At 38.8% G+C, this 27,790-nt stretch overlaps 1 protein-coding gene across 3 annotated transcripts in view; it reads right to left on the bottom strand.

The window, feature by feature from the left end:
* The window catches only part of LOC127943174 (metabotropic glutamate receptor 7-like), a 181,409-nt gene that overhangs the window by 44,240 nt on the left and 109,379 nt on the right, over nucleotides 1–27,790 (bottom strand). For 2 of the 3 annotated variants that reach the window (XM_052539391.1, XM_052539392.1), the window contains exons 6-8: nucleotides 23,640–23,756; nucleotides 18,512–18,712; nucleotides 10,705–10,844 (exon numbers count right to left, since the gene is read on the bottom strand). In XM_052539391.1, coding sequence (XP_052395351.1) covers nucleotides 10,705–10,844; nucleotides 18,512–18,712; nucleotides 23,640–23,756 — 458 coding nt within the window. The remainder of the gene's footprint in view (nucleotides 1–10,704; nucleotides 10,845–18,511; nucleotides 18,713–23,639; nucleotides 23,757–27,790) is intronic. The other variant, XM_052539393.1, reaches the window with a different exon arrangement.

Here is a 27,790-nt window from a genome sequence, read left to right on the forward strand (position 1 = left end):
GAAACAGGAATTAGCGTCTTTCATTTATTTTCGGCTCATGCTGGTTTGGGTTTTGAACGCCGAGGGCCATTTCTGAAGTGATTGATGTTCATTGGACTTTTGCTAGGAGACTGCAGTTGTTGTTAGACACTAAGGGCTAAAGCTAATTTAACAAACTGATAATTTATTCAAAAAAAAAAAAAAAAAAGTTTCATAAAAACAGGGTGATAACAACAGCAAAGGGAAAGACAGAAACATCTTTGGTCTCAAGGCCTCTAATGACTCTAAAAATGTTATGTAATATAACCAATTAATTAATAGATATTAAATAAATATGTATTCAATATTAATAATGTTTTGTATAAAAGTTAAAATATATGTTTTACAAACAAAAAAATCACAATTGTGAAAAAAAAAAAAAAAAAAAATCAATTCAATGTCATGTGGTGCAACCAGAAAATAATAATACATACATATTAAATGTTTTATATTTATAAAATAACAAAACATAGATTGTGGCTATTTAGATGTTGTATTTATTTATTTATTTATTATTATTATTATTATTATTATTATTATTATTATTATTATAGAAAATTCATATGGTGTAACCATAAAGTACAATTGTTATACAAATACACATGATGGATGTTATATCTTATTATTTATTTATTTACTCTAAATATCATGTGGTATAACCATCAAGTAATTAGACAACTTTGTTTTACAAACATAGTCCTTCATTATGGATGATTATGAGAGTCTGCAATGGTCCTCTCTATATCATTTTTTTATGTTTTTTTTTTATGTTTTGCACCACATGACAACAGTTTTTCAGTTAATAAAGTATATATACATATATAGACCCCGTTTTGCCTTCAGAACTGCCCTTATTATTCGTGGCACAGATTCAACAAGGTGTGGGAAACAATCCTCACAGATTTTGGTCCATATTGACATCATATCGCATGACACAGTTGTTGCAGATTTGTTGGCTGCACATCCATGATGCAAATCTCCCGTTTCACCACATCCCAGAGCTGCTGTATTGGATTGAGATCTGGTGACTGTGGAGGCCATTTGAGTAAAGTGAACTCATTGTCATGTTCAAGAAACCAGTCTGAGATGATTTGAGCTTTGTGACATGGTGCATTATCCTGCTGGAAGTATCCATCAGAAGATGAGTACACTGTTGTCATAAAGGGATGGACATGGTCAGCAATGATATTCAGGTAGACTGTGGTGTTCAAACAATACAACACAAGCCTGAATCGTTGACATGAAGAAGGATGGATCCATGCTTTCATGTTCTTTACGCCAAATTCTGACCCTACCACTTGAATGTCACAAATGAAAACGAGACTCATCGGATCATGCAACGTTTTTCCTATCTTCTATTGTCAAATTTTTGTGAGTCTGTGTGAACTGTAGCCTCTGCTCCTGTTCTTAGCTTCCGTCGTGGTTTTCTGCTGCTGTAGCCCGTCTGTTTCAGGGTTCGACGAGTTGAGCGTTCAGAGATGGTATTCTGCATACCTTGGTTGTAACAAATGGTTATTTGAGTTACTGTTTCCTTTCTATCATCTCTAACCAGTCTGCCCATTCTCCTCTGACATCTGACATCAACAAGGGATTTTCGTCCACACAACTGCTTCTCACTGGATATTTTCTATTTTTCGGACCATTCTCTGTAAACCCTAGAGATGGTTTTGCGTGAAAATCCCAGGAGATCCGCAGGTTTTTAAATAATCAGACCAGCCTGTCTGGCACCAACAACCAACTACCATTCCACGTTCTGATGCTCGGTTTGAACTTCAGCAAGTTGTCTTCACCACATCTAAATGCCTAAATCCACTGAGTTACTGCCATGTCATTGGCTGATTAGCAATTTGTGTTACCAAGCAATTAAACAAGTATACCTAATAAAGTGGCCGATGAGTGCACATATATATATATATATATATATATATATATATATATATAATGTATATATGTGTCACGATCATCAGCTGATGTGCCCATTAACTCCAGTAGAGGGCACCTCACTCAGGACTCTTGCTTTTGGTGTCCATTCCCATTTCAACGCCATTTCCCATAATCCCGTGCTTCGAGCTAATCACCACCAGGTGTTCCCCATTACCACTCCCCTATATATATATACTGTGTTTGTACTCTCAGTGATTGCGAAGTCTTGTTTAGCCCCGTCTAGCATTTCCGTCTAGACCTCTGCCTGGTACTGTTACAGATTCTGGATATCCCTTTACATACTCAACAATGTTGTTTGATTACTGCCTGTTTGACCATTCTATAATAAATTCTGCAAATGGATCCGAAAGTTACGACTCCTCGTAACAGAAGACGTCGCCACTTTTTGCAACATTGTCTAGCGCAGATGGCCGCCAGCCAAGCGCCACTGCACAAGATGACTGCAAGCCCTACGCCACTGCACAAGATGACTGCAAGCCCTACGCCACTGCACAAGATGGCCTGCCAGCCCAGAGCCACTGGGTCACCGTTGATCTTCCGGAGTCAAGTTAAGTCAACGTTGACCTTCCAGAACCTCTTGATGTCTCAGCTGATCATCCAGAGCCTCGTCACGTCGCAGCTGATCATCCAGAGCCTCGTCTTGTCCTGTCTGTTATGCCCAGCAATATTCTCTCAGCCTGTTGTATTGCTTTGTTGTATTCTATTGTAAAGGAGACTGTTACTGTTGTGGAATCTCCAGAGGTGGCGGTAACTGCTGCTGAACCTTCGGAGGTGTCAGTAGTATCCATTCATGATTTCTTGTCCTGTCCTGTCCTGTCATGGCTATGGAGGCTGTCTATGAACTCATTGCCTGTCCTGTCACGGCCACGGAAGCCATCCATGAACTCACGGCCTGTCCTGTCATGGCTATGGAGGCTATTTGGGAACTCTCTAACTGCCTTAATATGGCCACGGAAGCCGCCATTAATCTGTTTATTGTTCTCTTTTTCATTCTTACCTGACCAGACTTGCCTCTCCTGTGCCATCGACTCCACGGTGGTGGTCCTCTGCTCATCCTTGGTGGGCTTCTGGCCCATCTACTCAACTGTGGTGGTCCTCTGCTCCGCCCTGGTGGGCTTCGATTCCGTCTGCTCGACTGTGATGGTCCTGGATGGATGGTTGTCTATGTCATGATCATCAGCCGTTTTTATTAAGAGTCCCGAGTGGAGTGCCCTCTACAGGAGTTCATGGAGTTTCAAACTTCATTTCCCATAATTCCATGCTTACAGCTAATCACCACCAGGTGTTCCCAATTACCACTCCCCCTATATATATATATATATATATATATATATATATATATATATATATATATTGTGTTTGTACTCTCAATGATTGTGAAGTCTTGTTTAGCCCAGTCTAGCATTTCCGAGCATTTCCCTAGTGTTTGTTCTTTCCGTGTTTGATTTCTAACCTCTAACACTAGTTTGCACTATTCCTTTTTTTTTTTTTGTCTGCTATATGTCTAAATGTGTGTGTGTATATGTATTTTGTATTTATGAATTACATTTTTACAAAACTACATCACTGATTTTGTTTAAGATTTGTTTAAGATTTTGTTTAAAAACTAAATTACAGTATTCTGCAGTCAAATATATATGTATAATAATAATCAATTAATTTATAAAAACTGACCTACATATCTGAATTGTATAATAAAATGCAATCACAAAAGACATTTGGTGTGACTCACAGCCCAGTAAAGTTCAAATGTAATCCCTCAAGTTACAGAAGACGCACTGTCCCCGAGACAGACATAATTGGCTCATCGGCTACAGGCTCGATTATCCCAGACTAATCAAAGTTTGAAACTCTGGGGAAGTGCATAATCATACCCTGTTGGTATTAGGGAAAGTATACAATGATAAGTTTATTAAAAATGAAGATTTTGTGAGGTTTGTTTTCAAACAATGCACCCAATGCATCTGTCATGCTTGATGTTGAATTTGTGTAAATACTGTCCATTAATTTATTGTGAATTGAAAGTCTACTACAGAGTCTCTGTTTCCCATGTTTTCATCTTGGATTGCCGGCCCTTATTCAGTCTATTGTGAGGAAGGTTGGCATAACAGCAAACAGTGAATACATCAATACGCTATTCTGGCACAAAATCAAACTCAATGCAGAGTTGTAGGGATGAAGCAGACGTTTCATCATGGCTAGCATGTGGTTGGCATTAGCGAACTTTGAATATCCCCGACATATATGTAGCTTCATTGTGTATTGCTAAAAATGTTTCATTAGTTTTCTTAACATTTCTTCATCTTCTAATCAATTTTCCAAACAGTTTATTATTTCCTTAAAAAACAACAACAAAAAATCCAATATGAATGTTCAAATGAAAATTTATTTGAAATTAAAATATTTTGAATTATTTATTGTCTTTGCAGTCAACTTTGATCAATGTGTCTTTGCTAAACAAAAATAAAATAAGAAAATAAATAATAATACATAAATAAATAAATAAATAAATAAATAAATAAATAAATAAATAAATAAATAAATAATGTAGATGTACCTGAGCTTGAATAATGCTGCTAAAATCTGGTTTAACCATTTATAGTAAATCTGGTCCCACTTTATATTAAGGGTCTTTAACTACTATATACTTAAATTTTAATTAATCAATAGATACAGTGTACTTATTGCATATATACATGTTTTTACATTGAATTAATATTGATTTATTGAACTAATTAATGAATGAACAAATTAACAAATTAATAAATAAATAAATACGTTTATAAATAAATAAATAAATAAAAAAATAAATTGCATATATTTACGAATATAACTCAAATCACCAAACCTCTCCCTAAACTTAACTTTAGCAACCATAGCAACAAGTGTGTTTGCAATTTAGCATGAAAATAAAAGGAACACTGCACCTAACAATTCATTCATTTTGGCAGTACAGTAAATAGCATTTTAAGACACCTAATATAAAATATAAACTGAAGCATCTGTGTGACATATCACAATGCCTTTCATCTGACTCATTAAGGCAATGGTAAAGACAGGGTCACTGCATAAGATCAACACTCAAGCCCCACCCAAAGTCAAATCTCATTGGTCCAAAATCTCACTCACGACCAAATATCTTCCAATCAGCTGTGATTGTTTCACATCATGCAGTAGAAAAGTTGTTGGAAATATGTCATACGGCACCTGTGAGGAATTATAAAGGTCTCCAAGAAAATCTGCTCATTTGTCACTTAATTCTGCACTCACTGACTCATCTGTCACACTACATCCCAAAATCTTGTGAACCAAAAAGTATAAGGCACGTGCCAATTCACAGTTAAAAAGATCAGTGACATAAAAACCGATGTACTCAAGATGTTTGCAGAAACAAGCTAGATTTCTCTTTTGAAAATAAGATCTTTTTTCCGAAAATGCAATTCCTAGGCAAATCAAGAATACATAATGTTATTAAATATGAGTTCCTCTGCAGCACGCAAAAAACACATTAGAGCCCTTTTCCTTGACACATCCTGATGAATTCAATAAGAAACAACTGCACTGTAACTCTGGAATGGATTCAACTCGCAGACCCACTAAGGAAGAAGGATAAACCCAACAACCCGCTGTTGTCTCCTGCTAGCATCCGTTAAGAGTCAGTAGGTGTGCATTCAGTATCAGCGTTCCCAGTACAGCTCATTGCAACAGGACCGTCTGTGCCCAGAGTGAGGAAAAAAATATAACTTGATGCTTTCTGAAATGTCGCCAAAAGCAGGGCCGCTTTTGCAGTGAGAAAACGGTGAGGAGAGACAATGAATCCCTGCAGCTCCAGCCCTGTAGGACCGTTTGTGGGACTTTCTCTTCGTTTCTTCAATGCTCTCTGTGGGGAGAGCCAAGGATGAGGCGTAAATGTCATTTGCTTCGAAAGACGTAGGCGAACCTTAGAGACGGATGCTCATCTGTGACTCAGAGGAGCTATTGTGACGCTAACAAGCTTCAGTTCTCAGGGGGACGATAGAGCTGCTTTCAAATGTCATGAAACCAAATGTAAACATGCGGAATCACACGGAATATGTAAAAAAAAAAAAAAAAAAAAAAAAACTTGCTCTCTGCCATGACAATAGAGGAAACAGACCAAAGAAGCAGACAGTTTATGCTAACAGTTGTTATAGCATTCCTTGTGGCAATGCTAAGAATGCAATTAGCGCAAATTATCCACCCTTAAGCAAATTTTAGAACATTAATGCATAAGTCAGATTGTTCTCTTTCACTAAGCTACCCCGTCTATTCTCAATTTTGGAAACATTCCCACAGCATAGCATGCTAACAGCTAAAACATGTTAATGTAAGATGTTTTCTGAATTTAAAATGAAAAGGAAGTGTTGAGAATAAGCAATATGGGGCTCAAAGAACCACACAAGTTCTTGGTGCATTGAAAAACCCACAATCGTTTGAGAAAGATCATCATCTGTGATTCAAAGGAGTTATTGTGGCACTAACGAGCCTCAGTATTGGGGGCATTGTCTTACAATGAGTGTCTTCAAACGGTGTTAAACCTAATGTAAACATACACATAAAAAAAGAAAGAAAAAAAGACACTTGCTAAATAAGATTTTCCACAAACTCTTGCTCGCTGCCATGACAATGTGTGGTAAGTACTGCCGCTCCGTAGTACACAGAGTACGTGTGATTGCAAAAGTCAAAATTTAATGTAAAAAGCAAGCGCGCATTCAACAGCGATTTCAAGTCAAATAAAGCATTCACATACTTGAGTGGAGTTAAAAATAATAATAATAAAATCAAATAGAAAACAATATTTAGTAGTAATACTCGTTATAAAATAAGAACAAATTACCGTATTTTCCGCATTATAAGGCGCACCGGATTATAAAGCGCACCTTCAATGAATGGCCTATTTTAGAACTGTTTTCATATATAGGGTGCACCGGATTATAAAGCACATCGAATAAAAGACACAGCAGTCAAACGTTTGACTGGGTTTGCGTTACGCATCCACTAGATGGAGCTGTGCTAAAGGGAATGTCAACATTTTGACAAAGCGCCTTGATCCATATATAATGCGCTCCGGATTATAAGGCGCACCGTCGTTTTTTTTGTTTTTTTTTTAATTAAAGACTTTTAAGTGTGCCTTATAGTGCGGAAAATACGGTATTATTAGTAGAATCCTTCAGTCTTGATCATGTAACCTAAAGAAACCCAAAACAACGAATGTGACCGAAAAATTTTGTTTTGCTAATTTATAACAAATTGTGTTCTGATTCGTGTAGAATATTTTTCAGGCCGTTTTAATTCTTGTATGATCGGCAGTTTGTCGAGGAACTCTGGAAATCCCTGTAGGACGGTTTGTACCACTCTCTCGCCATTTCACCGATTTCACCTCTGTGGAGGGTAGAGGATGGGGGTTGAGGCGTAAATGACATTTGCTTCAGGATCCTTAGGGCAATCTTTGGACACAACTCAGTCAGATTCCTCATCTGTGACTCAACAGAGGCTGGAAAATGTGAATCACAAGTGGACAGCATTCTCTCCCTCACTTTCTCTCTTCTTCTCTCCTCTAATAACAAATCTTCTCATAGGCTTAGCATGAAAAAGGATTCCCCCCAATGCAAGACAAATCCATTTAGAAGATTATTGAGGCCAAGCAAGAACACAGCTTGACAAATATTAAGTTCAAATGATGAGACTCATACTTCCCACAACAAATATAATTATTCTTTGCCTTCATGGAAATAAAAGAACGATAAAACTTTTGGATGAATTACAACCAGATGTCAGGGAATTACACTGAGCTGTTGTGAATGAGATTCAGCAGGCGGGTTCAGATAATGTCACAAGACAGCAAATGCTTTACTAGAATTTTAAGAATAATTAATAGTGAACCTCTTGACTAAATTTCAATATAAGAAATGCAAATGATGAATAAAGTGAAAGAGTGATATGTTATCTACTGCAAGAGCAGACATGACAATACTAAAATATTTCATTCTGATGTAAATCACTACAAAAATAAAATAAAATAAGTCCTTGTGTAACGATCATGTGATCTTATGTCATGAAAGCTGATCTTATCTGATTTTCGATGACAATTAACAAGGAACTAATCTAAGAAGTTTAATTACACAGAGGAGACTAACAAACTAAAGACTTTAGAACAAATGGCTAAGGTCAAAAATATACTTTATGCAAGTGCATGAACATACTGTAGATGTGGATGCTTAGTCAATGCATTTCAATACATTACTTTATGAAAGTTAATTTCACAGTCTCATGTGGACTGATAATAATTAGTGATAAATAGTGAAGTTGGGTCAAAAAAAAAAAGAAATAATAACATTTCCTTTTTCAGTGAAGGTAAAAGGACACAAACCTAAGAAGAAAAAAAGAAACATAAATTTAAAACAACAAAAAAGTACAAAAACCTTAAAAACAAAACAACAACAAACAAAGCAAAACATAAAACAAAAACACAAAATCACAAACTTACAATATACAACAAACAAAACAAAGCAAAACATAAAACAAAAACACAAAATCACAAACTTACAATATACAACAAACAAAACAAAGCAAAACATAAAACAAAAACACAAAATAACAAACTTACAATATACAAAACAAAGCAACACAAACATGGAACAAAACAAAACAAAAAATATATAACAATAAAACACAAAACAAAATTACAAAACATAAAACAATACAAAAGCAACACACACAAACAACAAAAAAGGCATTAAAAACAACAACAACAAAAAATAACCGAACACACATTTAAAAAATAAATAAATAAAACAAAACACCAAAAAAAAAAATAATAATAATAAAAAATAATAAATTTTTGTTTTAACGCGATTAACAGGTTAACTGACTTGTAATATGTACAAGGGTTCACAACCTCCTGAACTCACATAGTGTACATCTGGATTTACAGTCATGTTGAGAGTGAGACTTCATAATCAGACTGTGAACGGACCTTGATTTTGTTTTATTTGAATTGAGCTTTATTTATGGCTGCTGTGTGCATGCTCAATAATCCCAGCATGCATCAACATTAACCGGTTGCTGATATTATTAATGCACATATAATAACCTGTACGGCCCAGGGCAAGGGTTTCTCATATACTTTAACATATGATCTATGGTTCAATCAGAGGTTATGGTTTTATGAAGCCCTGATTATTAAAATAAATCTTTTTAAATGTCCCTAGCAATTATCTGAACTAAATTATATTATGTTTAACTGCTCTGCACAACTGCTGGGTGTAGAAAGAGATTCAAGAACCATCAGAATCAAAATAATGGGAATTAAACCAGACACGTGTAAGTGGAGTAAATTATTATAAAGTGCTGATTTATGGAATGAAGGAAATGGAGGAATAAAAGATATAAAACTAATTCGGGGTAATGCATAAAATATTATGTATATAATGCATACATTGAATATAATGCATTTTATGTTTTAATATTACTATTACACATGGATTAATATTAAAAAAACAAACAAAAAAAAAAGTATAAAAGTAAACTAAATATTACAACTTTTTTTTTTTTTTCAGAGTGGGAATGCGCATAATTCTACTGATTCCTGCAGTTTCCACGCTTGTTACAAAGGAAATTCCTTTTAATATTTCAACGTGAAAGACGCTTGCGACAGATGACTGAATGTATCATTTGCACGTGCTTTCGGGTCTTACAATTTAAACATTCAAGTTCTCAATTCCATACTTGTGCACTCTGTGACTATGAGACCCTCTCTGTGAGCTGCCTCGTGCCATGTAAACAGTTAAATACATACACAAATATGTCAAAGTGCCCATCTTAACGAGTATTCATGTAAACAGTTAATTTATACTAAACACTGGCGGTATACAAGCTATTAAGTTAATGCAAACAGTTGAGAAACAATACTTATGTATAACAGTTTGATCCGTGCATGAAGTCTTAAAGAGACAGCAACCTAAATAAGCATGCTGCTATCTGCTGTCATTAATGTTTATTTATCCACTGAAGACTAAAGTTAAATAGATTATTCTGTTTCTGTGGTATTTATGTACCCGAAAATTACTGTTTAACCTACCTGAAAATCTTAAAGCATGGTTAATTTTAGTTGCATCTTGTTATTGTATTTGTTTTTGCATTGCTTGTCATTAATCTATTTCTATTTTATTACTGAATGATTTTTATTAACTATCTTCCTCACAATATAAATATGAATCAGCAACATTATAAATTGTAAAGCACAAATATACTGTCTGACTAAACATTTAGTTTGGACGATTGTAGTTTAAAAGTAAAAAAAAAAGTCAAAATATTTATGTGATTTTTTTTTTTTTAATGGAATAATAAATAATATAAATGATTATGAATGTAATGTATTCAGATTCATGAAGGGCTAAATAAATAAACAATTTGTATGAACATTTATTTGTTTAAACAAAATGATAAATGATATAAACAACGTTAAATTTAAGGAGTGTAAATGAATGAATGAATTAATTAACAGCCTACAATCAAGACTAGATAAATACAACGGAATAAGGAACAAAAAGCTCCCATTCTAACGTATTGTTCTGAAGCTGAATAATAAACAATATAAATGCCATTAAAGTGTGTAAAACACAACTAGACCAATAGAATGCAATCACATTGCGAACATTTGATGGATGAATCTGAACCATTTTTATCTCATGACGAGGCTTCATGTTGATCAAATTTACTCACGCGAAGTTTGAGAGTTTCTGTCCACTGTCCAATAACTTTATATATGGGAGTGCTGTTGATATTCATCTGGTACTGGAAAAGATCGTATCGTCCAGGTGCATCGCCATTCCGATTGAACGTGACGGACGTCCCCGCGCTCCCTACGAAAGAAAGAATCAGACTTAGAGACTTACCTTCAAAATTGTCAGATGAAAATATAGAGTATCAATCATACATAACAAAAAAAAAAAAAGCCCTGACATGCCTCACATACAACAAGAAACCATTTCTTTCATTTCCACTCTGTACCGAGACGAAAGTTAGTTTGGTTGTGACAGAAATACAAACAACATATGCATCTCAGGCCAACGGCGGAGACTGACAAGACCTGACAGTCATCGCCAACCGATTGTTTGAAGAACTTTACCTGCAGGGCTTGGAACTCAAGATCACAAGTCTGCCAAAACACAATCAACAGTGTGGGTTTCTCGAGCACAGATGAAGTGTCAGCCATTCGCTGTGGGCTGCTGACACATCCTCATCACACTTATAATACTGGGAACTGATGGCTGTGGAAGGTAGCTATTGGTAGCACTATTTTGATAGTGTTTGTGTATTCAAGTTTACATTTACATATCTGGACATAAAACTGAACATCAGTGACCCATAAAATCCTCTAACTTTATTTATTCATTTATTTGTTTATTCAACCAAAATATTGGATTGTTTTGAATGTAATCCTAATTCAAGAAGCCTCTTTTAAAACTATGTCAGGCATGAAGACAGAGGGGAAAAAAAGTGGCAGTGAAAGTAATTAAGGTAAGATTCAGCAAAATACAAGAGATTGTTGCATTGAGAAACATGGGTGGATAAAAATGTCTCGGTTACGTATGGTAACCCTCGTTCCCTGAAGGAGGGAACGGAGATGCCACGTCAGGATATCGCTTCGATAGACCAATCTACTTCGAGTGTAAACTAAACGAGCCAATGCACATTGGCATGCAATTATTTCATCCAGCTGCCGCTGATCACTGCGTGAGTATAAGAGGGCAGCAGGTGCAATGATGGCGACGGGACGTGGCGCCTCCTTCAGGGAACGAGGGTTACCATACGTAACCGAGACGTTCCCTTTCAGTCGGTCACTCTCGACGCCACGTCGGATGACCGACGAATATGGGATCCCTATCAAAGCGCCATGGGTGCTGCCCCTTCCAGTGCCCTGTGCGAGCCGCCTGCGCCCCTATTAGGTGTAGGCCGGGGCTAAGAACAAGTAGCTCCACTCACCATTGTCAAAGCACTACCTCACTGGGTGAGATTGGATAACACTGGGAAAACGTACCCGGTACGCTTGGAGCCGGGACGCTGCGGAAGCCCCATCCTTCCCGAAGGAGGTCTCGGAGGCAAATACACATATAGCATCCGTTTAGCAGTATACGAAGAAATTTGAGGTGATTAAAACCCTCTTGGGAAGGCAGAAGTCTGCCGGGGAAACACGGGCTCTAAGGCTATACGAGTACCGCTTAGGTCTCAATATGGAGCCCAGCCTTCCATGGTTCTCAGCGATTCATCATGAAGGCCTGGCGCCGGACGTTCCGCCGCGTCCAGCTGCCTAGGGTGATGGAGGATCTCAACAGGGTTTTAGCAAGCCGACACTAACCGGGGCCTCTCAGTGCCACTACCCGTTTGAGGTGAGAACACAGGAGACCTTCCCACCCAGCGCGTTCCGTGGGTTTTATCAACAGGATCGGAGGTGCTAGAGGAGTGGTGGTCCCCAGAGGGTTGGTTCCCTGCGGGGTTTGCCACTACTGTGACCCTCAAACCACTCGCGCTACTGCCGGAAGTGGTTCTCGTCTGTCGGCTGCTAGAACGAGCCCCAGATCGCGGCCGCAGGAAACGGGACTCCGCCCCCCTGAAGGTAGCGGAGCCTGGTTTGCAGCTCCGAGATGGTCATATTCCCGCAGTGAGAACATGACTCATCCACGAAATGCACCTCAGCGTGCTCGACGCCCAGAGAAGTGAGGCAGCGATCGTGACCATCACCCGTTGCCAGTTAACGACCGCACCCAGAAACGCACGGGTAAAACGGCATCCTTATAAGGACGATCCGTGAAGCTCTTTTAGAGAAATTTGTTCTTTAGGAAATGCTCTTTTAGTTCTGAGGCGCACAGGGGAATTGGCCGCTTGCAACACGACAGGGGTAGTGCAACCTGAAGTGTGCAATCCACTCGACACAGGAACAACCGCCGCTGAAGCGCCGTCTCGCCAACACACGAAGCTTCCGAGAGCGTGCTGAACTCGTAGTTCACAGCAGACACAGTTGAGCAGAGCGATACAAACACTCGGCTCCGAAGCGAAAAGCTGTTATGCATTGCACCTGCTGCCCTCTTATACTCACGCAGTGATCAGCGGCAGCTGGATGCAATAATTGCATGCCAATGTGCATTGGCTCATTTAGTTTACACTCGAAGTAGATTGGTCTATCGAAGTGATATCCCATATTCGTCGGTCATCCGACGTGGCGTCGAGAGTGACCGACTGAAAGGGAACCTGCTTGAGTGTATTTTAGTCCCTTCATTATTTAGTGACTTTGGTGTGAATCGCTGCCTGCTCAGATCCATATTGTTTGTCTGGTTTTGTTAAGAGGGCATCATGGGAATGAGGGAGGAATGTCCTCTTCAACTAATAGATTTAGTTAGACTTAGAGGTAGAGAACAATTACACACTAGCAACACTTAAAGAGAGGATAAAGGCCTGGAAAACGCTGAATTCCACAAATAACAGCCTTCCACTTCAAACTGAATTAACATGAACCTTCCTGCCAGTAACTTCAGCAATAACACATTAAAAAGTTTCCTCAACTATAAATGCTTTTATGTACCAATGTAAGGTTTTCAGACACACTGTCTTAAATTGTGACTGCATTTGCATCTGATCAAATGCACATTCTTATTATTTAGCTTGGGTTAAACAAATTATTGTAACTTTGTTGGAACAGCAACTTTGCTAATGATGTCTCTATTTGTTTCTATATTTAACTAGGATTTACACAAGCTCCAGTCTGGATCCAGAACACCTGAGAAGAGATCATGCTGACCCTCAGAGGACCCCAGATGATGCTAACCCTGAATCAACAAACAGAACTAACAATTATTGCTACAAGTGTGACTGCATCATATAATAATTGCTGTTAATAATGTTCATCGTCTGGCTGACTACGTCTTATATTAATTTTTCTGAAAAATCCTGTCAGTCCCCTGATCCACCATGGCCTCCTGAGTCCCCTGATCCACCATGGTCTCCTGAGTCCCCTGATCCACCATGGCCTCCTGAGTCCCCTGATCCATCATGGTCTCCTGAGTCCCCTGATCCACCATGGTCTCCTGAGTCCCCTGATCCACCATGGCCTCATGTGTCCCCTGACCCACCATGGCATCCTGAGTCCCCTGATCCACCATGGCCTCCTGTGTCCCTGATCCACCATGGAGTCCTTAGTCCCCTGATCCACCATGGCCTCCTGAGTCCCCTGATCCACCATGGTCTCCTGAGTCCCCTGATCCACCATGGCCTCCTGTGTCCCTTGATCCACCATGGACTCCTGAGTCCCCTGATCCACCATGGCTTCCTGAGTCCCCTGATCCACCATGGCCTCCTGTGTCCCTGATCCACCATGGCCTCCTGAGTCCCCTGATCCACCATGGCCTCCTGTGTCCCTTGATCCACCATGGACTCCTGAGTCCGCTGATCCACCATGGCCTCCTGAGTCCCCTGATCCACCATGGTCTCCTGAGTCCCCTGATCCACCATGGCCTCCTGAGTCCCCTGATCCATCATGGTCTCCTGAGTCCCCTGATCCACCATGGTCTCCTGAGTCCCCTGATCCACCATGGCCTCATGTGTCCCCTGACCCACCATGGCATCCTGAGTCCCCTGATCCACCATGGCCTCCTGTGTCCCTGATCCACCATGGAGTCCTTAGTCCCCTGATCCACCATGGCCTCCTGAGTCCCCTGATCCACCATGGTCTCCTGAGTCCCCTGATCCACCATGGCCTCCTGTGTCCCTTGATCCACCATGGACTCCTGAGTCCCCTGATCCACCATGGCTTCCTGAGTCCCCTGATCCACCATGGCCTCCTGTGTCCCTGATCCACCATGGCCTCCTGAGTCCCCTGATCCACCATGGCCTCCTGTGTCCCTTGATCCACCATGGACTCCTGAGTCCGCTGATCCACCATGGCCTCCTGAGTCCCCTGATCCACCAGGGTCTCCTGAGTCCCCTGATCCACCATGGCCTCCTGTGTCCCTTGATCCACCATGGCCTCCTGAGTCCCCTGATCCACCATGGCCTCCTGTGTCCCTGATCCACCATGGAGTCCTTAGTCCCCTGATCCACCATGGCCTCCTGAGTCCCCTGATCCACCATGGTCTCCTGAGTCCCCTGATCCACCATGGCCTCCTGTGTCCCTTGATCCACCATGGACTCCTGAGTCCCCTGATCCACCATGACATCCTGAGTCTCCTGATCCACCACGGCCTCCTGAGTCCCCAGATCCATCACGGCCTCCTGAGTCCCCAGATCCACCACGGCCTCCTGAGTCCCCTGATCCACCATTGCCTCTCATTCTGCATGATATGCCATGGGTCTTGGAATTGGATGTTGCATGGCGCAGGACGCACATTCCCGGAGGGGAGCATTGTGAATAAATATATAAAATAGTATATATTATTATTATATATACTATACCAAGGGTGTAACTTTGGTTTGAGAAGTGGGGGGGACACAAAATGGGGAAAATTTTTTTCGATTTGAATCCCATTTCCTCCATTCACATACAGTTAGGGACTATGGTGATACAAAAACCAGGAAATAATTAAGTTGTTTATAATGATAAATTCTGCCAAAAAGAATAATATGCTACTATGTAGAAGGAAAATATGTCTTACTTTATTTGTTGAATACCCAAGACTTGAGAGAATAATTTTATAAAGTCAAAAACATTCACTAAAAATTTTCCCTGTCTCACCTATGAAATATGAAAATGTGCTAGACTGTTTCTGACATGACATAATTAAAAGTAATTACCTGACCATTTACACAGCACATACCTGCAACTCTGAGCTACTTCTCCCTGTCTCACCCTCCCTGTCTTTAAGCAGCTTCACCTCATCTGTTCTCTGATATGAAAGCATGGCATAAAAAAAAATATTGTTCATCACAACTGAAACTATATTATAACAGTCAACAGAAAACAATCAGGGCCTGATTCTGTTTCTCTCCCACCACACAAGTGAGCAGGTAAATAATATGAAACCACACCCATGTGATGATGTGACCATGTTAAAAAAATATTCTAAACAAATAACAACATGCAATTTGGCTCCTACAAGAAGAACATTTAACTTGATATTATTCAAACTGTATTCACTATTTATCATGTAATCTTCTTCCCTTTTATCACCAACAAATCAAAATCACCTGGCCTTTCACACAGCACATAACCTACCTGTAACGTTGTGCTGCTACTGCAGTTACCTAGCAACAGTGCATGTTAACGTTAGCTCATCAACAGGTGTAGACCATAGACTGTAAAAAAAATAAGTAGACTGACATTTTGATTACCCTGCCCCGAGTTAATTTACTGAATCAACCAACTCACATCTCCTTTTCTTTTTTACTATTTACAGACATACATTTTCAATATAAATTTAGAACGGCAAGAAAAAAGTCAGAATTGTGAGATAAAAACAAATTACCTATTTAGTCCTTCCTTCTTTCCTTCCATGGTGGAAATGGGCTTTAATATATTTCACCTCATACAAGTCTTTAAAAACCCAGGAGCAAAATGTCCCAGTTACATCACAACACAGTGAATTCACCTATTAAACTTCTATGCTACTCAGAGACTTCCAATCTCAATATTATACAGTGATTGCACTGTAGATATAAGACAAGGATGGGAACTTCTTAATTATATTAATTATTAGTATGCAAGAAGCAACTGAATATTTTTTTAAATATATTTTTGCTGAAGGAAACCCTTTGAAAAAACAGCAGAACTGTCAGTCGCCCAACTTCAAGCAGTATGTTCTCTCTTTTTATGCATTTCTTTCTTAATTTTTTTTATTCTCATCTCCCCCTATGTCCGTGGCACATCCTTTCATCATGCATAAATAACCAGCAGACAAAAACAGGACTGCACCATTTGATGAATAAGAGCAGTACTAGATAAACAGGTTAGTTGTGACATGCACTTTCAGCAATATCTACTTTAATGTAATGTAATGTAATTAATTCACTGTGTCAGCCAGCTTAATTATATTCCAAACTATTTAATGAGTTTCAATAATTCAATACTGCTAACACTATTTTCTTCACTATGATAGATAAATTGTATGAATTTTATATGTCATATTCCTTAAACTGGCTATATTAATAGAACATATTGTTTTAATTTGATCACTATTTCTATTTTTCACTCAGAAAATGTTTAAGCTTCATACAATAACATCTATTGATGAATTCAATATTCCATGAACCAAAAGATGATTCATCAATTTATGTTTTAAAACTTATATATGCAAATCATGCATGCATAAATTCCAAATGTCAACATTTGAAAATTGCATTTCAAAAGAAAGTCTGTCATGCATGCACTTACATTCTGAATATATCTATGTATTATATATGCATGCCAGAGGGAAGGTTTTCTTATTGTGCATGCAATGCTCATAAATTATACTTATTAGCTTATTAGTATCAGTAAACGATTATGGTGCAACAGAAAACAATATCAGATGGAAAGCAAAAGTCAAAATGCTGGCATATGATATTCAAACATGGCTGTTTACTTCATAAGAACACTACAGAAAACAATTTAGTGACAGCTGAAGCAATATTATTTAAAGATGTTTTCTTGTTCTTTTGTGTTTTATGGACTAGAATAAAACAAATGCTCATCATAAAAGACTTTTCAGCGATGGTAAACATTTGATCAAAAGCTTATATTATCTTTTCTTCTTTTTTTTTTACTTTAAAATTGCACAAAATATAAATGAAATCGATTCCTCGCAATGCCAAGAATATTGAATTATTAGGATTTGTATAATAACAAGTCATTTTTGTGTCAAAACTTCAAAACTTAAAAAAAAAAAAACTATAATAATAAATAAATAAATAAATAATACTACTAATAGTACAAATTTACATTGTTTAGTGGCATACAACTTGCATATTTCTTCATTAGTATTTTGCCAGCAGTCTTTGCATTCTAGTAAATAAAAGCTAGTATTTTGTCGAGTCTATTTGGAGTCTCGTTCACCAGGCCTTAAGTCAGAACACACATTTACCTCAGATACTATTTTCTCATCATGACACAGACACCAAAGGTGCGGTTGCACTTTGATCTGACTGTGCTCTGGTGCAGGACTATGAAAGTTTCACTTCATTAAGATGCATTAACGAGAGATTTCCTTTCTTCTTGGGAGTTTCCTCTTTCAGTGCTCCAACACAAAGGCAGGTTTGGGATATAACGTATTCAGAAAGTCCCATGCAAGAAGCACCAACAAAGGTTGCTTTAAAAATAAATGTTTGCTCAGTATTGTCCAAACCATTCTGTCAAAGTAGACGTAAATTTTGTTTTTCCTAAGACAACAACAATAATAATAGTAATAATAATACCAATATTAGTCCGAACCCAATAGTATGTACGTACATGTAATTACACTGTAATAATGTCACCTTAAAATAAAGTATAACCAAATTAATATTTCCAAGATGTCTTTGCCTCATTGTGGCATTTATCTGATGTCATGAGCTTTGGTGGACTCACCGTTGAAGCTGACCGATCGGATGTACTTGAGGAGTTTCTTGCCACCAGCGTGCTCCATCTCTCCACAAACGCCTGACTGGTCGGGACAAAGATCCTTCTGCATGTTGTGCAGGGCATGAGCCATGGCATACACCGCGTCTATCACAAACTGCACCTTCCCTTCCTGCTCGTAATGTGAGTCTGTTCCTATCCGTTCTTGTCCTGGAAGGAAGAAACAAAACAAAAAAGCAAAGTAGAGCAAAGACTTTGAAGCGAAACGTGTGCCTAAATGCTCTCGTAGGAGAATCTAAACACAGAGAAATGGAGTCAGCTCTGGAAGCTTTTGAAGAAATATGTGAGGGAGAGCAACAAAACAAACATTTGAAGCTAGCACACACTTTAGGAACAATCTTTCATTTGACAAATCTTGGCATGTTTTGGCCGCTATCTTTAACGCTGTGAAAAGCAATGCCTGAAATTGTAGGTGCTTATCTTACTTTGGTCTCTAAAGTTGTCTCAGTTGTCTCCAACTTAAGGTTTAAAGAGATTTATTTGCAGTTATTGCTCACAGGCAGTGTAGGGGAGTAAAATGTAATAAATATTTAAGGTTAAAAATGGTATTTACTCTTTTAAACATCCACACTGTAGCAATTTAATCTGCTTTTGTGAGCAGCTAACGGCTAGCTAACGGCTAGTCAGTTGCAGGGACATTCACATTGGCATGTGATTGGACAAATATATATATATATATATATATATATATATATATATATATTTGTCCAATATATTATATATAAAAGCACATATCTTTCCAAAAGTGTATTTTGTCAATGTTTTTGAGTAGATTAGCATACAGATTAGCCTCAGTGCTAGTGTGACCAGATGCTCTCCTCCCATGTTTGTATGGATACTAATGATTTAATTAGAATTTGCCGCCTACAAATTTCCTTTTAGTTGGGGTGACGCGTCATTTCCGATTAGGCTATAAATAGCGCATTTCCATTCATGTCGAGATGTACGTCACCTCCGATTGAGTGGGGGTTCCCATTTGCTTCCAACGTGCGGGTGATTTGACTGCGGCTGTATGCCAGCTTTTGCGTGCTCCTGAAATGATTTCTTTCGGCACATGTAAACCAACGTGTGACGCTACAGGATCAAAACAAATCAACGAGCGATCTAGAGTGGTTTGTTTTAAGTGATTGACATGGTTCTATCGGCGGGTGTCTGAGATCTTTTCCTCTCTGCCTTTCTTCCGTATTTAATGCGAGGAATCGCCGTTGTCCTAACCTACTGTTTTGTGGTTTTTGTCTGTTTCATTTAGTCTGATTTGTAAGAGTGGTTTGTTATGTGGGTTGGATGATGTTATTAGTAATTTGTTTTGTTTTTTTGTTTCTTTGTTTTGAGATTGTGTTAGTGTGAATTATAGTTTTCAGTGAAGTGTTTTTGGATTATTAGTATTTGTGTTTTTTTGCTGTTTATATTGACTTCATTGTGATTTTTCTAATCGTGATCTTTTTCTTTTTTTTGTGTATGTGTGAGCAACTGTAAACTCTCTTTCTGCTAGATGCCAGGGGCTTCAGTCAGGAATCCTCCTTTTCCTCAGCGTGCTGGTGGTGGTTTTGAACACTGGGTGCTGTGTGCAGTGAGACGCACCGATTTTGTGTGTGAGTGATAAGTTTACTCTACAGTGTGTGGTTTGGTTCCTTGTTCTTTAGCCCATGGCTGAAAAGCTTTTGAGTGTAAGGTTTTATTGTATGTTTATTTTGTAGTGATTGACTTTTGAATGATTGTAAAACTCCTCTGCCTCTATAACACATACATTCGATGGTCGGATGCCGTGAGGAGTTTTGCCTGGTACGCCCGGTTTACTCCTGTCTGCTTTTAATAATAAAGAACTCCTTTTGTATGATTTGCATGTCTGTTCCTTACTAGTGCAACGAACTTGTGTGTCTTAAGATAAAGGGTATCATTCATTCTCTGATGTCAGAGTGGCGTAGTCGGTTTTTGTAAAGTTGCAGTTATTCTATTCTAAAAAGCTAGGCCCTAGTGCCCCACGAATTACGAGCTCCCCTCGTTCTGCCACACTAGACATAGATTAATAGAGTCATTGTTGTGACAAATCTGCAGGATATTTTTGACTAAACGGCTTTTCTCTTCAGAAATGTCACTCAGTCAAGATGATTCATTATGTATCGAGTGAAAAATTTATTCCACACAAATAAAAATAAACCTTTTCAGGGTATTGACCGAGGATTAACCTTCCCTTTACTTAAAAATGTCTTGGTCAGACATTAGGCTCACCTTAAACTGTGAGGAAAAGCCGTGACTGTTATATTAAGACTCGCTTTTCCTCAATCCACTGGTGGAGGATCTCATGGGACGCCAATGGAGTTCATGCGATATTCTTAGCAATTTTTCTCCAATTAGCTCTGCTATCGTCCAGATCTGACACCCACCCTTAGATGCCAGTCCTGCTTCCTCAGGGACACTCTTATAGTCTGTCTTCCCACTACAACTGCTTTCATTAAGCATACTACAGCTGGCTTAGAAGGCTTTTCTGTCACATCAACCTTGGCTAACTCAAATATGTGTATTTCTGAGACAGCTTAATCATAAATGGCCCTACTCCTATAAGGAAGGAATGGAAGACTCTAATATTACCTGACAGAACAGGAAAACTAGCTTGGGAAAATTTCAGCCCATCCAAAAGTGCCTTTAGATCTTTTCAGTAAGTCTGAAAAAATGTCATCTGGTACTTGATTTCAATCTGTGATGAGTGGATCTCATTATTTAGACGATATTTACTTTCAGGATGATTGATTGATATCTTGAAGACGCCCTTAGAGAAAAAAAAAAAGCCTAAACCTGTAGGACGTTACTTTTTAATTTCTGGTGCCTTTGACTTTAGATCTCAGAAACTGAGATGCTACTGGTTAACTAGACATCCTTGGTATAAATGGAAAGCAAACCAAGTCGGGGATTCCATTATAAATGGCACTGCATGCGTGTTTTCTAAACCTTGTCAAGATGGATTTGCCAGTTAAATAGGTTTTACACTTTCTCAACATCCCGATGGCATCAAATGAAAGGTTATGACAGCCATCTTGTCAGGGTCAGCCGAAAGCCTTAAGGGATTCAGATCAATAGACATCTATGACCCCAGACAGTGACAAAAAAACCCATTCTGGAAGAGGTTTCGGACACGCTGAAGGTCACAATAACTATTAGAAAATAATAAGCTGTTAGTATTGTGACACATATCATTTTGGACAATACTTTTCAATTAAACCTAGTTGCCATTGACTGAAAACAGTACCCTGCTCAGAAACTCGACCAAAACAGTTCTAAACATATATGTGGAAGAATTTTGATGTGAGAGTACAAGAGGGGACAGACTTTTTCCCTGAAAGAAGCATTATTATGGATTATTGATTATTTATTGGATTATTAGTCCAGAAGTGATGGTTTGTTTCTTACAAACATACAGTTTTTTCACTTCACAAGCCATTAATTGATGGACTGGGGTGGTGGGGATTACTTGTGGATTATTGTGATGTTTTTATCAGCAGTTTTCTCATTCTGATGGCACCCATTCACTGCAGAGGATCCACTAATGAGCAAATTAAGTAATGCTAAATTTCTCCAAATAGCATAAAGATTAGTCAATGTTAATTTTAGGACGATCTATTCTTTGAAATCGAACAAAAGCTCAAATTGGAAAACAACCTGAATCACTGAATATATGGTCTTTTTGACTGCGGTCATGCTTTTTCTTCAAAAATGTACTGTGTTTTAATCGAATTGATTCTCTTGTCTAAGTGATAAAAACAAACACTATTGTGGAACTTAGATCTTGCCAGATGTTTAGGCTAATTGGAGTGCCAGATTCCAACATGTGTGGTTTTCACCTAAACTGTATCAGCCATATGCTATTTGAACTGCAAATAAATTCGATTTATTTTTTTTATTTTTTTCTAAAAACAGGCCAGATGTTAATACCAAATAACACATACCTGATGTAAACAGCAAATAACCTAATTCCACTGTATTTAACATTTGCAAATTAGTTTTTTCTACATCGGAAGCAAAAAAATATCCTTCGTTTTGAGATGAAGACTAGAATATGCATATCAATCAATATTTTATTAAAGACAAACACAGTCCAAAAACACAAACAATAAAACAAACAAATAAGCCGACAAATAATAAAGACATACAGAATCCACAAGCTAAAACACCAATGGGTCTACATAATGACTATGCTTAGTGCCTCATACTGTTTGCAGAGTCTGATAACCAACACATACACCCATAGATGATTTTACGCAGCACAGCAATGCAGCTTAGCATGCCAACACTGACAAACATTTGGCTTGTACTGCTCCATCAGGACACCTTAAGCAGCAGACTCATTTTAAAACGTAAAGCCAAATGCAAAGCCATTCAAACTACATTCCCTTTTAAAATGTACAAGAGCACATAGTAGATCGACACATGCATACTAAAGCTTCATCCATGTCCAGTCTCTACGCTATTTCTATCCAGAATTTATGACCGATTAAAAAAATAAATAAAAGTACAATTACTTTCAACTATAGTTGTGAGTATCTTTTAACCCCACTTATAAATGCGAGTATTTGTTGTTGTTGTGTTTACAGGATCTTCTTCTAGCTCCATCTCAACAATTTATTTTTTGACTGAAACAATGGCCCGAGCCGGTGATGCCACTTTGTGGACCAACTAATTAATGAAATTATAGATGTGTTATTCACAAAATAGATGTGTTATTCAATTTATGTGTGCATAAAACATGCTATGCAATGATGAAATTGATGAAAAATGTATTACATTTACATAACCCACTCTTTACGAATAGCCTAGTATACATGTACTTGTAAATTAACTATTAAATTTGTACAATTACGTTTTAATATAGTGTGTGAAGATTAAAGTGGTTAATATCAAAACTGATTCTAACATCTAAGATCACTTTTTTCTAATGTTCCCATTAAGTTCTCTAAATGTGTGAAATGTCCAGTTTTTTTTTTTTCTTTTCAAATCTTTTATTTTTTTCTTTATTTATTTTGCTTACATGAAAGTTAAAGGAATAGTTCACACACAAATTAAAATTTGCTAAAAATTTACTCACCCTCAGCCCATCCAAGATCATAGCCGCGGGAACATATTATATCTTGGGAGTGCTGGAGGGTGCTGGGGGTTGTGGCTTGATGTTGCTGGTCGGGGCCGCGGTTAAACAGCCCAAACACTTATAGATGAACATACAAATTAAGACAGAAATAAATGAGAATGAATATATATTTCTGCTTTTGTAATTTAAGATCAATAAAAAAAAATTCTTACATATATAAATATATATGAATCTATATTTCCCTTTTTAGTCTGTCATTCTCAATGTCACATCGGTGACCGACGAATTGGGATCTCGCTTCGAAAGACCAATTTATTTCCAGCGTAACTAAAAGAGCCAATGCAAATTGTCATACAGTTATTGCATCCACCTGCCACTGATCACAGTGTGAGTACATAAAGGCAGCAGAAGCCGAATGATCACATCGTTCTGCTCCTGATTACTCCACTGAGAGAAGACTGAATGAGTTCAGTGTGCCCTTTGAGAGCTTTTATTGTTGGCGGTATGGCCCTTCAGCTGTGGTGGTTTCCAGTGTCGAGTGGATTGCACAAATTCGGTTGCACTACCCCCTAGGTGGCCATCTCCCCTGTGCGCTTCAGCACACTAAAATATCTTTGTCACTAAAAAAGCGTTCATGGGCGCGTCTTTTTAAAGACAGTGTTGCGTAGCAAACTTGACGTTCCATCTTTGTAAAGACATTGTGGGTCTTGCTATAGACAACGTATCATCCGGGGGTTTCTGGATGCGGTCATTAACCGGTGCTGGGTGATGGTAATGAACCTGGCTTGTCACTGGTTAACATTCAAGATTTTGATGCACAAATGCATCTTCGGGTGCGTCTGTCCCCGAGATTGGTTTGCAGCAATCGACCTGAAGGACCTCATGCGTCTATCCTTCCACACCACAGACCATTTCTGTGGTTTGCGATCGAAAGACGGGAATACCAGTATAAAGTCCTGCCCTTCGGGCTCTCCCTGTCTCCCTGTGTCTTCACAAAAGTCCCAGAGGGGGTTCTTGCTCCCTCAGACAGCAGAGTGTTTGCATCCTCAACTACCGCAACCTCGACGATTGGCTTATACTAGCACAGTCCCAAGATCAGTTGTGCGAGCACAGGGGCCTGATGCTCCAAAACCTCGGCCTGTTGGGTCTTCGGGTCAACTGGGAAAAGAGCAATCTCTCACCTACGTAGAAGATCTGTTATCTCAGTATAGAGTTGGATTCGGTCGACAGACAGCACGCCTCACAGAGGAACGTGTGCAGTCAGTGCTGACCTGCGTGAATTTGTTCAAGGACTGCGGTTTCACTGAAACTATTTCAGAGGCTCCAGGGGCATATGGTGGCTGCAGCAGCACTTACACCATTAGGGATACTGCATATGAGATCGCTTCAGCACTGGCTTCATTGCTGAGTCTTGAGATTGCAACGCGGCACTCACAGGATCCAAGTTACACTGGCCTGTCACCAAACCTTCACCCCGTGGTCAGAGTTTACGTTTCTCCGTGTAGGAGTCCCCGCAGGCATCCCGTGGTTTGCACAGATGCTTCCACAACCGGCTGGGGGGCCACGCACAATGGTTACGCAGTGTCTTGTGTATGGATGGGCCCCCATATGCACTGGCATATCAGTTGTTTAGAGTTTTCCCAAACTAATTATTCTTCTGAGGAATGATCTACTGATCTACTGAGATGGGGCACCCTGTGGCACCCGTGTCCAGATCTCTGGAAATTTAATGTCTGGTCCCTGACAATGAGGTTCTTGTTGACTTACCTCAAGAGGTATGGGACACCATCACTTTGGCGAGAGCACCGTCTACAAGATACACTTATGCCTAGAAGTGAAATCTGTTTGTTGAGTGGTGTTCTCGTCAAGAAGACCCCCGGAGTTGCCCAATAAGGGTTGTGCTTTTTGCAGCAAGGGCTGGAGCAAAGGAGGAGTCTCCCTTCATCCTTAAAGTCTATGTCACTGCGATTTTTGCAAACTATGACCCCGTGGAAGGGAAGTCAGTAGATAAGCATGACCTGGTCATCAGGTTCCTTAGGGGGCGAGAAGGTTAAATCCTCCCTGGTCTCCCTGGCCCTGGCCAGACGTGGCAGAGCATTCAGTATCCAGGCCTTCACTTGATGAATCCTATGTGTCTAAAGTCCACAATATAGCCTCGGAGCTCCATGTTTCCCAGGCAGACTTCAGCCATTAACAAAAGGGTTACAATCACCTCCAATTTTCCATATGCACCTAAATGGATGTTTATATTAATATTTGCTTCTGAACCCTTCTTCGGGAAGGATGGGGCTTCCGCAGCTTCCCAGTTCCAAGTGGAACGTTTTCCCAGTGTTATCCAATCTCACTGTGTAGTGCAAACAAAGGTGAATGTCTTCTTGATGCGATCCCTGGCCTACATCAAAAAGGGGGGCAGGCAGTGCACAGGACACTGGAAGGGGCAGCATCCATGGCATTTTGCTAGATGATTTGTTGGTCACCGAGGTGATGTAGAGAGTGACGTCCCATCACATCCTAACGTTGTCACAGCTGCTGTACCACTGCTGAGCGTCCGGGTCGCCAGCTCGTCTCATGAGTGAAAACAAGGTATGCATTGCATCTGCTGCCTTTCTATGCTGATGCTGTAATCAGTGGCAGCTGGATGCATTAATTGCATGCCAGTGTGCAGTGGCTTGTTTAGTTACACTCGAAGTAGATTGGTCTCTTGAAGTGAGATCTCAACTCATCGGCCACCAACTTGATGCTTAGATTTTATAGCTGTATAGTCATATATATATATATATATATATATATATATATATATATATATATATATATATATATATATATATATATATATATATATATATATATAAACTGTCTGATGCAGAGTGAGAACTTAAGACATAAAGCATTTTACTTGGTTCATCAGGTTATTCATTTTGAGACATTTTCCGGCATCAAACATTCAGACTACATCTAATAAAAGTTGACATTTAAATGTTGATTTGAAGTGTCAGTTATTATTACTGCAGTCGAATCTGGACACAGAGAAAGCACTTTTTACTCATACTAGCTACATCCTAAGTAGTCACACAAAATTCATCAGAGCAAATAGAACAGAGATGTTCTGTGGTAGATTATCTAAATTATCTTCCTACTGTTTGAAAGAATCTGCATCGCAAGCACCAACTGGCAAATTCTTATTATTATGCATTATCAAATTTAGAGCCTACAATATGGCAATATGGCTAAGAATCAGGCAGTGATTGACAGTGCTCTGGCCAAAAGCCCTCAGATAAAAAAATAAAAAATAAAATAAAATAACATTCAACTATATATAAATCTAAATCATCTTTAGATTAGTTTTATGAGCAAATGTGGAAAATTTAAAACGTAGAAAAAAACCTAAACCATGTGATCTTAAATTTCAGTACAGTGAAACAGCTGTCGGCGGAGGGTGCTTTATCACTTGCTCACCAATCGATGCTCTGCAGTGAATGGGTGCCATCAGAATGAGAGACTAACAAATTAAAATATCACAATATTCCACAAGTAATCTACATTACTCTATTCCATCAGTTATAGGGTGACCATATGCACCGTTCATACGGGATATGTCCCAGCCAGGATTTTAATAATGCCTAAAACATCCAGAGCAGTTTGACCAATAACATGCAGGTATTGTACATAATCGACCAATCGTGGGGCTGCGTGTGAGAAGGTGAGATCTAGAGTGATTGATCAAAGCGATGCAAATATGCGCACGTGTTTGTTCGTTTGATTGACTTGAAGCGTCGCTGTGCACAAATAAGCCCCCAAAAAACAAAATGCGACACAATGCTTCAATTCAAACGAGCGAACAAAGACGTGAAAGCGATTCGAAAGCATAAGGTGCCATCTGCTCTGCTCTTTATAGCTCTCATAAATGTTACACAACGATCAACCTGCACAGTGCAAATAGCCAAAACTTGGATATTTTAGGCAATATTAATCTTGAATTAAAGTGAAAAGCCCCATTAGTGAGCAAGTGATGTAACATTATGTCCTCTGAATGATTCAAAACAAGTAGTCACATTTGAGAAAACAAAAACAAAAACAGGAACAGAGGAATGCGCAATAAAAAAAAAAAAAAGGTTTTTATAGCGTTATTAAAGACCAGATAACTCTGAATG

The sequence above is a fragment of the Carassius gibelio genome, chromosome A22, assembly GCF_023724105.1.
Source record: "Carassius gibelio isolate Cgi1373 ecotype wild population from Czech Republic chromosome A22, carGib1.2-hapl.c, whole genome shotgun sequence".
Classification (NCBI taxonomy): Eukaryota; Metazoa; Chordata; class Actinopteri; order Cypriniformes; family Cyprinidae; genus Carassius; species Carassius gibelio.